General features: G+C 44.8%; 1 protein-coding gene across 2 annotated transcripts in view; it reads left to right on the forward strand.

The window, feature by feature from the left end:
* Positions 1 to 15,128, forward strand: part of NSD1 (nuclear receptor binding SET domain protein 1) — a 57,425-nt gene that overhangs the window by 10,352 nt on the left and 31,945 nt on the right. For both annotated transcript variants that reach the window (XM_066591149.1, XM_066591150.1), the window contains exons 3-7: positions 1,034 to 1,157; positions 3,318 to 3,487; positions 3,872 to 5,969; positions 13,134 to 13,258; positions 14,548 to 14,761. In XM_066591149.1, the coding sequence (XP_066447246.1) occupies positions 1,034 to 1,157; positions 3,318 to 3,487; positions 3,872 to 5,969; positions 13,134 to 13,258; positions 14,548 to 14,761 (2,731 nt within the window). The remainder of the gene's footprint in view (positions 1 to 1,033; positions 1,158 to 3,317; positions 3,488 to 3,871; positions 5,970 to 13,133; positions 13,259 to 14,547; positions 14,762 to 15,128) is intronic.

Genomic DNA, 15,128 nt, shown 5'->3' on the forward strand with positions numbered 1-15,128 from the left:
AATGACATCCGCACGTATTTAACTACCTGCGGGTGTCCAATGCATCCCTATGGGGCGCGGATCACGCTGCGGGTGAAACGCTCAGGATTTAAAATTTTATTTTAGCCGTGGACATGAGGCCTAATATGTCTAAAGATTATATATATTTTTTTTTTAAAGTTATGTTTTCATATTTAAGAAAAAAATTATTTTGCGCTTTTACAGACACAGGTATACTATGGGGCTAATTTCACAGGGGCGAGCGCGATATCGGGCTATGTCACCTCGCCCCTGGGATTTATTCACTGCAACATTTTTAGGCTGTGCCTTAAACCGCCTATAGAAGCCGAAGGGATGCCGCTCAGTATGTGGGCGCTGCCCCTCGTCCAAACCCACCAGTCAGAGAATTGGTGCTAGATGGGGTGGGGATAAAAAAGGGGAAAACGTAGTTAATACATCTCCATGCAACCTCTTCTTCCCCATTGATTCTCTCATCCTCTGGCTGCTTGATTCCAGTGGTTCCTCATCCACGTGACTGCTGAAGCCAATGTGAAACCCCGACGTTTAATAGACCTTCACCTCTCCATTACTAAGTCATGTGACCTGTATATGGGGCATCACTGGGGTCAGACCACCAGGTGACATTGCTTGTTGTGGTGCACACCCCCCTAAACAAAACTGAAAATCACAAATCTCATGAGCAAAATTTTGATAGTCCCGATTTTTTAAAATTTATTTTTCTCATGCCAATATCACAATCGCCCTTATAAATCCAGCCTAAGGGTGACTACCCACTACAGTTCTCTTTCAGTGCGACATTCACAGCGTTTTTTTCTCCATGGGTCTATGGGACTTGTTAATGTTAAAATCGCATCGTGCAAAATCCACCTTTATTGCCCAAGTTTTGTGCTCTTTACGTTGCTCGCAGTTGTTGTTTTGTTTGTTTCCTCCCCGGTGTCTTTGTTTAGGAGAGTTTACCTCTAGAGGTATATTAGGACTTTGCAGAAAACTTGCCTTGGTTTTACATATTTTTTTTCCCCTATCTCCCCACTAGAGAAAGTCGAGGGGAAAAATACCTGCCCCCATATTTGAAGAAGGGGATGTTGTTTGGGCAAAGTTCAGTCGACGTCCGTGGTGGCCTTGCAAGATTTGTAGTGAACCTCAGCAGGACATCAAAGGTAAGGGGGAAATTATATATATATTTTCATCTAGCTTCCTGGTTGATTTCACATGCTTGGTTATTGGCTACCAGTATTTTAAGGTAATGTAAGTGATTGTGTGGTGAAGTTCCCTAGTCAGACAAAACAGTAAGTGTGCCTATGATATAGTGTGTGTGGATTTAGGGGTGTATGTGTGTTCAAAAAGCCCTCTTTTTCTGTTCTTCACATATTAAGATACAAAACTAAAAAAACTGGTGAATGTATAGGGGACCATGTCAGGCTGTGATATTTGTTCTTGCTGTGATATTTGTTCTTGCTGTCACTTGCAGCTTCCACCCTCCCACCACTTCTTTCACAGGACCATGGGGTAAAACTTTTTATCCTGCTTGCTGACTTTGAACGAGTGCTGGATCCTGAGTATAGCACTTAGAGCTTTGATCCTGGTATCGTTTCCTATCTAGAGATTTATTCCTATTTTTAGCTGTATTTTCATGGGACTATCCAGTGGAACATCTGGTGTCAGAAATGATGCAACTGATGCCAAAACTACTCCCATAAGAGAGCATGAGATCAATTCTGGCTACGCTTCCCTTCTTTCATTGTAGAGAAACAACTTCATCACTAGGCATGTTAAAGGGAAACAATCGAATTGTATATTATCTATGTGTCTTTTAGGGCGCCTACCCATTGGCGATATTTTGTTCTTGCGATGTGTGAGCCTCACAGCACAGTGAAAACTCTGATATCGCTCATTGTTTTCAATGGGGCCAGCAGCAGCGCCAGCCCCATTGAAAACATAGAGTACATCATGGACCTGCCACAGCTATGACAGAATTCAATCAATGGCTGAGCGCTGCCTGTGATTGGCTGAGCGCTCAGCCAATGACACCAGCGCTTTATGGGGGCAGGGATGTTTCAATCGCCAGGCCTCTAGAACACAGAGGAAGACTACCGTGCCCGAGAGAAGAGCCAGACTGCTCCTCTAGGTGAGAGTGTGTATGTACGCGGGATGAAGGAATCCTCTGCCATAGCTGTGGCAGAAGTGCACGATGTACTCCCTATGTTTTACATGGGGCTGGGGCTGCTGCCGCAAGCCCTATTGAAAACACTGAGTGCTATCACAGATATTTTTTTTCTCTGCGCTGCGAGTCTTGAGAGTAAAAATCGCAAATGAGTATTAAACCATTGAAAATCATTGGTTTCATAATTGTCACTCTCACATCGCAAGAAGAAATATCGCTAGTGGGTAGGCGGCACCCTTATAATTATATTTTTGGCGTTACCATGGTATGCAGTTGATAGAAAACCTTCTGTTTGCAAGGTTGGATGCTGTTAGATATTTATCTGCTTTAAATACAGATTATTTTTAAGTGCTCCTTTTGGGTATTGTGGAAACTTTAAGGGTTTATTCAGACAGCAGCTGCTGCGATACATTGGGGTTGGAGCACTGCTCCGACCCCTAGGTAGCAGCCGGCACTAGTAATTGCAAGCGCAACTCTCATTGATTTCAATGAGAGCTGGGCTTGCAATTGTGAGTGCCGGCCGGTACATAGGGGTCGGAGCAGTGCTTCCGCTCCAACCCTGGTGTATCCAGGCGGCCGCTGTCTGGATAACCCCTGGTCTGCTAATGCCAAGCATCTTGTATGCAGAGGAAGCATTTCGCTTACACTTGGGGGTTGAGGAGAGCTATAAACAAGTAATGTGATGTAATTAATTCTGTCTTCATGCTCAGTTAGATGGAAGATGGTCCACCTTGCTATTCATGGGTGCTACCAAACGGCGTTAAGTGTTTGCTTTGGCAACAGATTGGTTCAACTAGGTTTGATCCTGAAGATCTCTTTCTACACCATTAAAATTGCTTTTGCATGTTAATGGGGGATAATTGCCAACAGTAGGTTTGTTGGCTCTCAGGCTTTTACATCTTCGGTGTAACTTCAATTTATAATGAAAGCCACTATGCTCTACTGAATATGTTGCTTGGCCAACACCAGTGATGCATGGCGGCAGTCATTGACTTATACTAGGATAATCCTTTTGATGTATGCAGCATAGTCTTTCCCTTCCAATGTGACTGACTCTATGTAATTGGTTTTCTCTCCACACCCCTCCCCATTTAAGATTAAATTATGCAGTATTCTCTAAATTACTTATTTTTGCCATCCCTTGACTATTTTACAGAAGTGGGCACTAAGAAGACACCTCGGCAGTATTATGTGGAAACTTTGGGAGAGCTAACGGAGAAAGTCTGGGTCACTGCTAAAGCGCTCGTTCCATTCAGAGGGGTTTATCAGTTTGAAAGATTGCCTGGCTCACGACATCCTCAAAAACTGAAGGAAGGCTCCCACAAGGTTCGTCTCTCTCTACTGTTCTATTACCGTACTTGAACCACCCCTCGGGATGAAGAGTTCATGCTATCTATGCTGCATGAGTGGTTTTTGTGTTGGAGTAGTGTAGTCTTGGCATTGGTACCGCTAGGGCCAGTGATTGATCGCAGAGGTCACATGCTGATGCGGTATGTAACACTACCTGGAAGTGAGCAGAGACCAATGGGGAGGGGCGAAGGCAAAGCATTGGGGGAAGTAAAAGAGGTGAGCATAGTTTTTTTTTGTTTGTTTTGGTTTTTTTTGTGGCCAAGGGTTTAGATTTAGCCATTGGACACTCCTTTAAGGTGTTAAACTTTAATTTATAATGTCATTTAGTTCTTTTATCTATATGTTTCTTGTTGTTTTTAGATTCCCTCAAAGCTCCTGTCATTATGGCAGTCCAGTATTGCTCATGCTATGGATTGCCTTTCCAAGACGGAATATGGGGAGCCTGTGCATCTTGGAAGTCATGCCAATCAAGAAGTGGAGTATGTTGGGAAGGAGTTCAATGGCACAATAAACAGCGGACTAAATGGCTTTGTGAAGTCCTCTCTCCATACCACTCTCTCATCCTCTTGTGCTAAAATAAACTCTGTTAAGAAAAGAGAAGGCATTAGCCGTAAGCCTATAAATAAGAATTCTTCCAAGACCAAGCAGTTGCATGAGGGATCTGTGGCTAACTCGCCAGAACCAGTGTCTCCTGATTACATGTGTAGCAAAAAAGATGAGGACAAGTTTACAACGCCACTGTCTCAGAAGGACGTTGATGCTGGGCATGGATTTAACGATGCTTTCAGCCTTAATGAAGATAGTTCTAATTCAGCTAGTTGTGACTTGACTTCCAGCATTTCCTCAGAGGTGTTCGAGAAGAGTGCCTGTCTTGTGGAGCAAGATCCTTCTTCAGGGGGAACCAAGTCTCAGAGTGACAATGTGTCTTTAAAACTTCAAACCAATGTCGTCATCAGTCCTCATGTGTCAGATGACGAATTGTCCACAGGAACAAGTAGAAACAAGAAACGTATGAGGGATGTCACTGGATCCAGCCCTGGAAATTCAAACAAGAAGCCTGCCACATCGAAAGACTTTCAGGTTTGCAGTAAAGACGCACAGTCTCTTGGTAAAGACCAGCCTGCAATGGCAAATAAACTGGACAGTCCAGGTGTAGATACTAGTGAGAGTTCCCTAAGTGACTCTTCATCACATACTATACTTTTATCTTCAGCCTCAGATTCTTCTCAGAACTTTCTAAGCGTTGCGTTGGATAGCAGCTTTACCAGCAAAGGTACCCATTCAACTGCGGAAGAAAACATGCCTCCTAAAGTGGAGAACAAAACTTTAGATACGGAGAATAGACCATCCTATCCCAAACTTGAAAATGTCCACACAGGCTCCAAAGGCAACTCTACATCTCTTACTCCTTTGCCCGCAGTTGATACCGATTCCCACGAAAGTTCTTGTAGCCCTTTACAGGTGGGAGAAGTAAAACCTTTATTGTCTGGACTAAAAGAGCCATCCAACAGGGTAGGCAAAGAGGACAATTGGGAAAGTGTAGACTCTAAACCGCCCCGGCAGAATAAAATACCCATGGAGCCGGGTTATGAATATAGCACGCTGTTGATGATGATCAAAGATTTGCACGATACCAAAGCAAAGGAGAGGCAAATTATGACTGGACGGAATACAAATTCATCACATGACCGTCAAGGTCTCTTTTCTGAACGCCAATCCTTAGCGACCTGCATACAGTCAGTGGCCAGTGCAAAGTCTGAACATAAGTCTAATGACTCCACCAGTTCGGTCAAAAATGATTCTTCTGCAGTACAATCCGGTGCACCGCCACGGCTTCTGTCTACCGGTAGTGGGGAAGATTCTGTAAACCTCAAATCGAAAGTACCTTGCTCTAATAAAAGATTTATAAAACCATGCATTCTACAGAAAAGAAGAACCCAGACGTCAGAAAATGTACTATCTACTAAGTTAATGAACTCTCCTTGTGAAGACACGTCAGACGGTAAACACTCATTGGCCGGAAGTGCACCTGGTGGGACAGAGCTGGATTCTTCCTTCCGTTGCAAGTCATCCCTTAAAAAAGACACACTAACAAAAGAAAAAGAAGGCTTTATTGCACAGTCAGCTGTAGAGATCCCTGATAAAAGTATAGCACAGCCTCACCAAAGCCGCCGTACAAGTGAAACGCTTGTTCCTTGCAAGGAACTGGTTGAACCAGAGTCCAAACTAAGTAATGAGTGCCTGGGATGGGACGAGTCTGACGAGTTGAACTGTGTTGCACCAAAAAAGCGCTGGCAAAGGTTTAAGCAGGTAGCTCAGAACAGCAGCTCTTGTAGCATTCCTACTGGCAATCAGTGTGACAAGGAGGAGGCGGCACCTCAGCATCAGGACTCTTATGCCATACTTTCAGCAACTGGGTTCTCTGAAGCGGAAACACAACTAGAGGCGCCAAAACGAGGTAACGGAAACTTATTCTAAAATGTACTTCTATATTTGTGCGTTTAGGCCAGCTGCACACGACCGGGTCGGATCCCACAGCAAAGTTCGACCCGGTGACCTCTGCTTACCTTTCGGGTGTCTTCTCTGGGATACGGATGTGCTGGCCGGCGCAGTGCAGATGACTGTCTGTTAAATCAGCTCCTATATTAGGATCCACTTTGAGAATGGGCCAGAATCTTGTTAGAATATCCCCACTCAAAATTACCAATAACCCTGAATTTATTCCCCCCCCCCCCCCCCTTTTTTTTGTCCCTTAGTCTCCATAGTGCGACTGTCCTGCAAAATAGAATTACAATCCTCCGTCAAAATGTATTAGGGTATCCCCTATCTTCTAAACTTCTTTTCAAATCATATGTTGAAAATCCAACCAGTCGTACAGCTCCTCCGTAACCTTTAGGTGTTGTCCTTTTGGGATGCCACATTTCACGGAATGAGGGTGATGGCTCTCCCACCGTCTAAAACGTTTTGTTGCTGTGACTAATTTTTTGCGTTTATTCCGGATATTCTGTGAGCTAACCTGTCAAACTGTTGGAGCCGGGATGCCCAGGTCTTTGGAGATACCCATATACCCTTTAGGCTGCGTTCACACAGGGCGGATTTGCTGTGGAAATTCCGTCCAGAATTTCGCCGTGGCAAATCTACCTGCGGCCGCTAATCCTGTGAAGAGCCAGTCATGTGGATGAGATTTCTCCTGCGGGTTTTGAAGCAGCGCTTTCCTGGTGTAAATCTTGCCTTTTTTCACTGCGGCCAACCGCGAGATTTCCGCCAGGAATGCGTCGTGTGGAAACCCAGCCTTGGACTGGCTGTGCCCAGTGATAAGGGCCTTTCTGATCTGCTCAGACACCTCTCTTGTCTTTGCTGTTGTGAACATGGAAACAAAAACTCCCTTTTGAGCATCAAAGCCGCCATTCATAGGCTAATTGAAGTCACATGAATGCTGATGAGGTGGAGATAAAGGAGTCTATAAAACTCCATTCATATGCAGAAGACAATCATTGGAAATTTGAGGGAATTTTACCCTTTTGGGTCTTGGAATATTTTGTTTGTTAGTTTTTTTGCAGCCTTTGACTATCAGTTCCCCCCTTGAGTTATGTTCACACGTGGTAGAAAAATCCATCCACGGACTTCACTGAATTCACAACAAATGTCCCTCTGCATTAAGCGGGATGGCATCTGCCATGATGATCCGTAACACCATTTGACATGCTGCATATTTAAAAAATCAGTGCACAAAAATTTCATATTTAGCACTGAAATCCATTATTGGTTTGCCATGTGCAAATCTCAGCATTTCTTCTGTGTTCATTTGTGTGTTCGTGTTAAATTATAATTTTCCTTATTTTGTACTGGTGTCACAATTTCCAGTTTTACAAGAGCTGTGATGGGCGTGATGTGTGTTTGACATATTTTGTTTTTTTATCCCTTCAGTGACTTGCACCGTAATGGATTGGTCAGGTTTCTAGTGTTCCATAGTATGTGACATAATATTGTATTGTGTTATGAAAAAAAAATACAACTGCATAATATATTATTCTGTCAAAAAATATCGGAAGCATGCTTGTAAAGAGATGGAAAGAGCATAAAATGAAAAATAGAAAATCGGTTTCAGGAACTTGGCCATAGCATCTCCTTTTTCCATTTCTGTGTCTTACTGCATGATTGGCTGCAGCTCAGCCCTGGCTGCAGCAGGGGCCTCTCCCCTCAGCCCTGGCTGCAGCAGGGGCCTCTCCCCTCAGCCCTGGCTGCAGCAGGGGCCTCTCCCCTCAGCCCTGGCTGCAGCAGGGGCCTCTCCCCTCAGCCCTGGCTGCAGCAGGGGCCTCTCCCCTCAGCCCTGGCTGCAGCAGGGGCCTCTCCCCTCAGCCCTGGCTGCAGCAGGGGCCTCTCCCCTCAGCCCTGGCTGCAGCAGGACTAAAAGAATGGCTAATTCCTGCCTCCTAACTTGTCTGTTCCCCAGCCAGAAAACGATGATAATACCTGCAATCTTTATGAATGATTTCTGCCATGGGCAAAGGCTGGACAGACATCTGTCTGGGATGATTTAGTGATCCTGCATTGAGCAGGGGGAGGTCCCTTCCACCATTCTATGATAATGCTTAACCCCTTAAGGACATGGCCTATTTTGGGCATAAGGACGCAATGATTTTGGGGGGATTTTATCTCCACTTTTTAAAAGCCATAACGTTTTTATTTTTTCGTCGACGCGTGGCGAACTGTAGTTTTTATTGGTGCCGTTTTTGGAAGCCTAGACTACATCGTAATTTTTTTGAATGAAAGCATGGAGAGAAAAAACATTAATTCTGTCTGCCATTGTGTTGTGTTTTTTTTTTTCCAGTATGATTACAACAATACCCGAATTCTTCTTTGTGTTTCGATTTATTTTTTTTCCTAAATCGCTACATTCAAAGTCCTGTATCTTTTATTTTTCCATTGACAAAGCTCTGTGCGGGCTTGTTTTTTGCGTGACAAGATGTAGTTTTTAATGGGTACCATTTTGGGGGTGCATACAGCTTTTTTGATCACTTTTATTGCATTTTTGGGAGGCAAAATGAAACAAAATAGGCATTTTGCCTTAGTGTGTTAGGCTTTTTTTTTCTACTATTTTTGCCGTGCAGGATAAAAAGCATGTTCATTTTGTTGTACGAGTCGTTACGGATACACCGATTCCAAATGTGTGAGAGTTTTATTTTTTTTTAAATCTTAAGGCCTCCTTCCCACGAGCGTGACGGGCTCCGCAGCGTAATATTCCGCTGCGAAGCCCGTCAAGGCGCCCCCCAGAGCCCCTATACTTACCTGCGGGAGATAGCGTGAAATCGCTTCCCCGCCCACCGCCGCGCGTCACCGCCCGTCACCGCCCACCGCCCTCGCGTCACCAGCCGTGTCACGTGACGCGGCCGGACCGCGTCATTTGGCGTCATATGACGCTCGGCGGTGGGCGGGAAAGCGTTTTTTCACGCTATCTCCCGCTGGTTACAGCGGGAGATAGCGTGAATGGACGGCTTCCATTGACTGCAATGGAAGCCGTCAGTGCGTACAGCCCGTCCTCACCCGCAGAAAATAGAGCATGCTGCGGGTGAGGACGGGAGAAATCGCGGTGCGTAATTCCGCGGTGGAATTACGCATCGTGAGCATTGTGCTATTAGGTTCAATAGAACCTAATAGCTGCGGGCAACGCAGCGGATTTTCGCCGCGAATTACGCGGCGGAAATCCGTTCGTGGGAAGGAGGCCTTATAGGGAGAAAAAAAGCACAAAAAGGTGTTAACACATTATTTTTATTTGTTTACACTATTTTTAACTACTGTATATACCGGCGTATAAGACGACTTTTGAACCCCGAAAAATCTGCTCTGAAGTCGGGGGTCGTCTTATACGCCGGTAATACAAAAAAAAGAAAGTGTGAAAAAAAAAAATCATCACTCACCTCCCCCGGCATTCTGCGGCGCTGCTGCAGGCTGTCGCTCCCTCCTGGTCCCCGGCAGAGCATTGCTTTCTGGACGCAGGGCCGTCAGCCAATCACAGCCATTTAATGACATCATTGAATGACTGTGATTGGCTGAAGGCACGTGTGTTTTAACCAATCACAGCCATTCAATGATGTTATTGAATGGCTGTGATTGGCTGATGGCCCTTCGTCCAGAAAGCAATGCTCTGCCGGGGACCAGGAGGGAGCGACAGCCTGCAGCAGCGCCGCAGAACATCAGAAGAAGTGAGTAATGATTTTTATTCTTTGCTCCACTGTATTCCTGGCGTATAAGGTGACAGTTGGGGGGTCGTCTTATACGCCGGAATATACGGTACTTTTTACACTTTTCATATCTCTGTTGGGGATTTTGTATTATAGCTGATATGATAAAGCATTGCAGGATTTCTGTCCTGCAATGCCTTATCGCTTGTATTAGCGAGCATAGGCAATGGCAAAGCAGGACGCCTGTAGCTGATGTCCTATTGCTATGGCAACCTGTCGGCCCTCTGCGATTTCATTGTGAGAGCCTGATGACGTCGCAGAGGGAGCGTGTCCCTCTCTGAACCCTTTACATGCTGCGATCTACATAGATCGTGACATGTAAGGAGGTAACACTTGGGGTCGCTATATATATATATATAATTTATTTATTTTCTTCCTCCTCATATGTTCTTGGGTTGTTGTAACTATTAGGCACAAATTCAGTGTCCTTCTCTGGAGCCATTCATTTATTGAAGCTTTAATTTCAGCGCCCCCCTTGTATTTTATATACACAGCAGGCTCTATCAGTTGTAGTATGGCTACTGTGTTGTCGCTAGACAAATCGGTGAGAGTCGGAAACTAAGGTTCCCTATTTTATATCTGTCAAATCTGTATAACCCCATATATACATCTGTGTTGGAGACTGTTAGGCCTCATGTCCAGTAGCAAAATTGAATTGCGGAATCTGCATTCAATTTTGCCCATAGGGAATCATTAGCCATCCGCGGTCAATTAAATTGAAATTTGCACCCGCGGATGGCATTTTAATGGATTTGCGTTTTCTCACGTGCGGGAGAAAAAACGCAGCATGCTCCATTTTCTGCGGGTCTCCGGCGCGCTTCAATAGAAGCCTATGGAAGCTGTCCGATCCCGCGGTTACACCCGCAGCTGAATTTCTGCTCTCCAGCGCGGGAGAGCAGGAGTTCAAAAAGAAAAAAAGAGTGCACGGCGCATGCGTCGGGCAGAGGGAAAAAAGATCCGGCCGCGACGGGGAACCCGCAGCGTCCAGACAGGTGAGTTAAATCTTTTTTCAGGCCTCATGTCCGCGGGAAAGGAGGGTCCCACTGCAGGATTCTGCATGGAGAATGCGCGCGGGCCCAAATTTCCTAGTGGACATGAGGCCTTAGTAGGAAGTGCTGATATAGCAATATTCTGTTTCCTAACATTTTTCCATGTAGCCAGCTTAAAATACCAGCCGAACGCTTATTTGGCTGACAGCTATTTTTCTAAAAGTAAGATACTGCTTTGTAAAAACTTTTGATGTGTCGTAGGGACAGGGCAAACATGATCACTATCCACAATGCTTAAAGGCCCATTTAGGCACAACGATAATCACTCAAAAGATGTCGCTCAAGTGACTTTTGAGCTTTCATTGTTGTGTCATTTTCAGTGCAAGATGATCTCTCAAGATGAGCGATCACCTTGCACTGCCAGCGGAGGATGCAGAAGACATGCGCGGTGACCCGCTTGTCTTCTGCGTCCAGCTGTTATACAGCTGAGCGCTCGGAGCGGAGGATGAATAAGACAAGCAGGGTGTCCCCTCTTGTCTTCTGCATCCAGATGTTTTCTGCACGAAACGCCCGGCTGTTATACAGCTGAGCGCTCCATGCCAGGTATGGAGAACAGAGCTGGACCGTTTTGTTCTTCATACCTAGCCTGTTATCAGGGAGCGGGATACAGCTGAAACAATAGTATCAGCTGTATCCTGCTGTCTTTCAGCGTGCTGAAAGACAACGATGAGCGACGGGGTAACGAAAACTGCACGGTGTCCGTGCAGTTACTTACACACAAAGATTATCACTCAAAAGATGGCTTTTGAGCGATAATCGTTGTGTCTAAATGGGCCTTTAGTCAAACACCTCCTTTTGTCTGTTATCGACAGATGCGGAGAAGCTGTTTGATCGGGTAGCTTGGCCTTTCCACTACTCCGTATTAAGACAGATTGGTCTTAGTCCGGTCATGAGGACACGAATACATTTTGTATGAAGCCCCTGTGGTGTCCTCTCTCCCTCTTTCAGTATATGTAATGGTACACAACAGGGCTGCCCACCTATACTCAAGGCGTCTAACCAAGCATCTGCCGTGGATATCTAGGATATATTTCCAAAAAATAAGCTTAATGCCCGAACAAGTCCACCAGATGCGAAGGAAAGTGCCCGTTACATTATGAAAGTTGCTTTTTAATATGAGAGAACCAGCACAGGAAAATGCTTTTTGGGGCAAAACCCCTTGATTAGTTCAGCTGGATTAAATACTGAGACAATGATAGGTAAAAGTTGATATAAGGCCTCGTGCTTACGGGCGGATATATGCTGTGGAATCCGCAGCAGGCGTCGGCACCGTGGATCCGCAACAAATACCGCCCATAGCATGCTATGGGAAATCGTTTCTTCCTGCACACTGGTGGTAACCAATTGCGAATTTCCACAAGTGGGGGAAAAATCGCAGCATGCTCCATTTTTGTGCAGATTCCGCATGCAGAATCCGTCTGTGCTGTGCGCAGGGGGCCTAAGGGCGCATGCCCACGGCTGTCGCGGGATACGCCCGCGGGAATACCAGGATTGTAAACAAATCACAGCCGCTGCTGATCGCGGAATATATCAATGTAGCCTTGATGGAGTCCTCCTGCAGTGTACGTCCGCGGGAAATAGAACATGACGCGTTTTTTTTTACTGCTCGCGTAAATCCGCAGTAAAATTAACGCATGTCGGCATTGGCTGGCTGTAAAGCTATTCAGTTCAGTGGAACGTAATGGCTGTGTTATTCTAGCGCAGAAACCGCGGTACAAATCTGTTCGTGGGCATTAGCTCTAAGTGGCGAGAGAAGAAAGGAACATAATATAAATATATAGACCATGTTTGCTGTTCTTGTTGTATAACAATTGTTTTTATTTTCACTTGTTTTTATTATTTATGCTTTGTAATTTTATATTGTGATATTGAGACTCCACTTTTTTTTGTTTTGGGTTTTTCTTTCTTTTCTTCCCTCTCCACTAAGGCTGCCTGTCCACGGGCATTTTTGCATTGCATTCCCCGCGGCGATAATAAGGCCGTGGGGAACGCAGTGAACGCTTTCCATAGCAACGCTATGAAAAGCGCAGCCCCCCTGTCCACGAGCAGAGAATCATAGCGATTCTCCGCTTGCGGGCGGGCGGCTCCTGCACCTGTGGACAGGCAGTCTTATACGTACTTTCATCTCTCACCGTTTCAGTATATAATCCAGCTGTTCTTGTCACTTCTATCTCGTGTGTATGGCTGCAGCCTCTCCCACTATACGGTACATTGAGGTTGCGCAATCGAAAGTTGCTGTGAAGCTGTAGCCTAAAAGCAGTCGGTGTGTAATTCACGTAGCGGAATGATTACTGATGAAGAAATGTTTACACCTTTTGTATTTGTCTTCAGGGACAAGTTGGGGTAAGAGACACAGAAAAAAATCAAAAAAGAGAGCCCTAAATCATGCAGATGAGCATTGGACGTCCAGCACTCCAAAGAAACGCAATTGCAAGCAGCCTGTAGCCTCGTCTCTGGTAAACCCCTCTATCATCCAAATTACATTTTTGTTCTCTACTGGAAACGTATGCATTAATTGGCATGTGGGTATTTGCCATTTCCGGATGTCCATGTCCACCCAACTGTCCAACCAGTGTTGTAGGTACATGCCTCTTTGACAGGGGGAATGCTAACACCTAGTTTATAATGGGAGGAGTAAGGGTGGTTTCACATCTGCGTTGGAACCTCCGGTCGCAGATCCGGCTGCAAATACTAGAACCGGTATCTATCAAAACTGGAAAGCGGGCGGACTACATTATAGTCAATGGAGCCCGCCTGGCACTGTTTGGTTCCATCCATAAACTGAACCATTTGACTGCGAGGATTCTCCTTCCCTGTTCCCTAAACAGAGCAGGAAAGTGGTTTCTCCAGAGCAAGTGTTAAAGCGCCCTAATGGGTGCTAACTGAAGTTGCTAGTATTTCCTGAAACAGATCGTTCTGGAGAGACGACGGGGGCTCTTTAAAAGTGTTATTTGCGATCTCCGTGACTCATGCGCTTCTCTAGATGGGGCATTCTGACAGGTCTAATGTGTATTTCTCTTACTGTTTTACCAATGCCCATGATCTGTACGGTCCGAGAGCGGTTCGTGGGTATACCAATACTGCAGCCAAACATGGCGGTGGTTGCATTTTTTCCCTTTATTAAATGGCTCTGGTATGTTTTCCTTGCCATGCTTTATATTACTTTTAGGTTAAATCAAACTTTTGAGAGAAACTCCTAAAAAAAGACAAAAGCATTAGTGGTTATTGTTAATGTAGCCTCATGATCAATAACGGAGGTTGGCTCCGTCGGCGATGTTTGTTTTTTTTGTTTTTTTTTATTTTGGGAGAATAATCTCGCATGGCTGCCGCCTGCAATAAAATCCCACAACAAATTCACACGTTTTTTGTTTTTTTTTTAATCGTATAAGTCAATGGGACTTTGTAATGTTTAAAATCGCATCAAAATGCGCATTTGTAGCACTGCGATAAAAAGAAGCCTCCATAGGAATACATGAGAGATAAAAGAAAGCACAGCGTAGCAAGATAGAGCAAGCCACGTTTTTTTTTTATCCCTCAACATCACATCAGTGAAAACATCGCAGATGTGATTAAACCATTGTAAATCATTGGTTTCATATTCTGCTTTTTTTTTTTACTGTCAATAATAGCATTAGGAGAAAATCGCACAAAAATCGCACGATTTTCTTGCCCGTGTGGAGCCAGCCTGTATGATATCAAAAATGCAACATTATGGTTTTCTATTTACTTTTGTACTTTTTAACAGTCTGAAGTCACCAAAGACAGAAGTCGGGTCGGTCGCCCACGTAATAGGGAACGAATTAAGGAAACTGAAGAGCAGTCGGCTTGTGATACGGATGATTCTCCAAGAGTTTCTTTCAATGTTTCTTCAATTAAAACCGAGATCACTAGTCCATCATTGTCTTCAGATGTCTCTGAGCAACCTGATAGAGGGGCAGAAGCTTCTGAGTCAAAGCAAGGTGAAGAGCATAGATACAATAGCTGTCCGGTCCGCATTACCTGTAGACAGTGCATGATTCATCTGACCAGCTCAGATTCACTTGGTTGTATGCTGTCTGAAACTACTGTAGTCAATGTCAGTCTCTGTTAAGCTGTTGCATGAATTCTACCATAGAAACTGCATAAAAGATGGAACACACTCCTATCACACTTGCTGCTGATAATCAGTTATAATAAAGGAGATCACAGCTCAGCCTCCTGACTGTATACTTGTGGCCTATAGCTTACTTACGTAAATATAGAAGGTAATAATAATTAAACTCCTCCCCCTCTTCCCCCAGCAGGCAAAAATGGTATAGACCTTAGTTAATGGTATGCTGATGCATC

Source organism: Eleutherodactylus coqui, chromosome 2, assembly GCF_035609145.1.
Source record: "Eleutherodactylus coqui strain aEleCoq1 chromosome 2, aEleCoq1.hap1, whole genome shotgun sequence".
NCBI classification, from domain to species: Eukaryota; Metazoa; Chordata; class Amphibia; order Anura; family Eleutherodactylidae; genus Eleutherodactylus; species Eleutherodactylus coqui.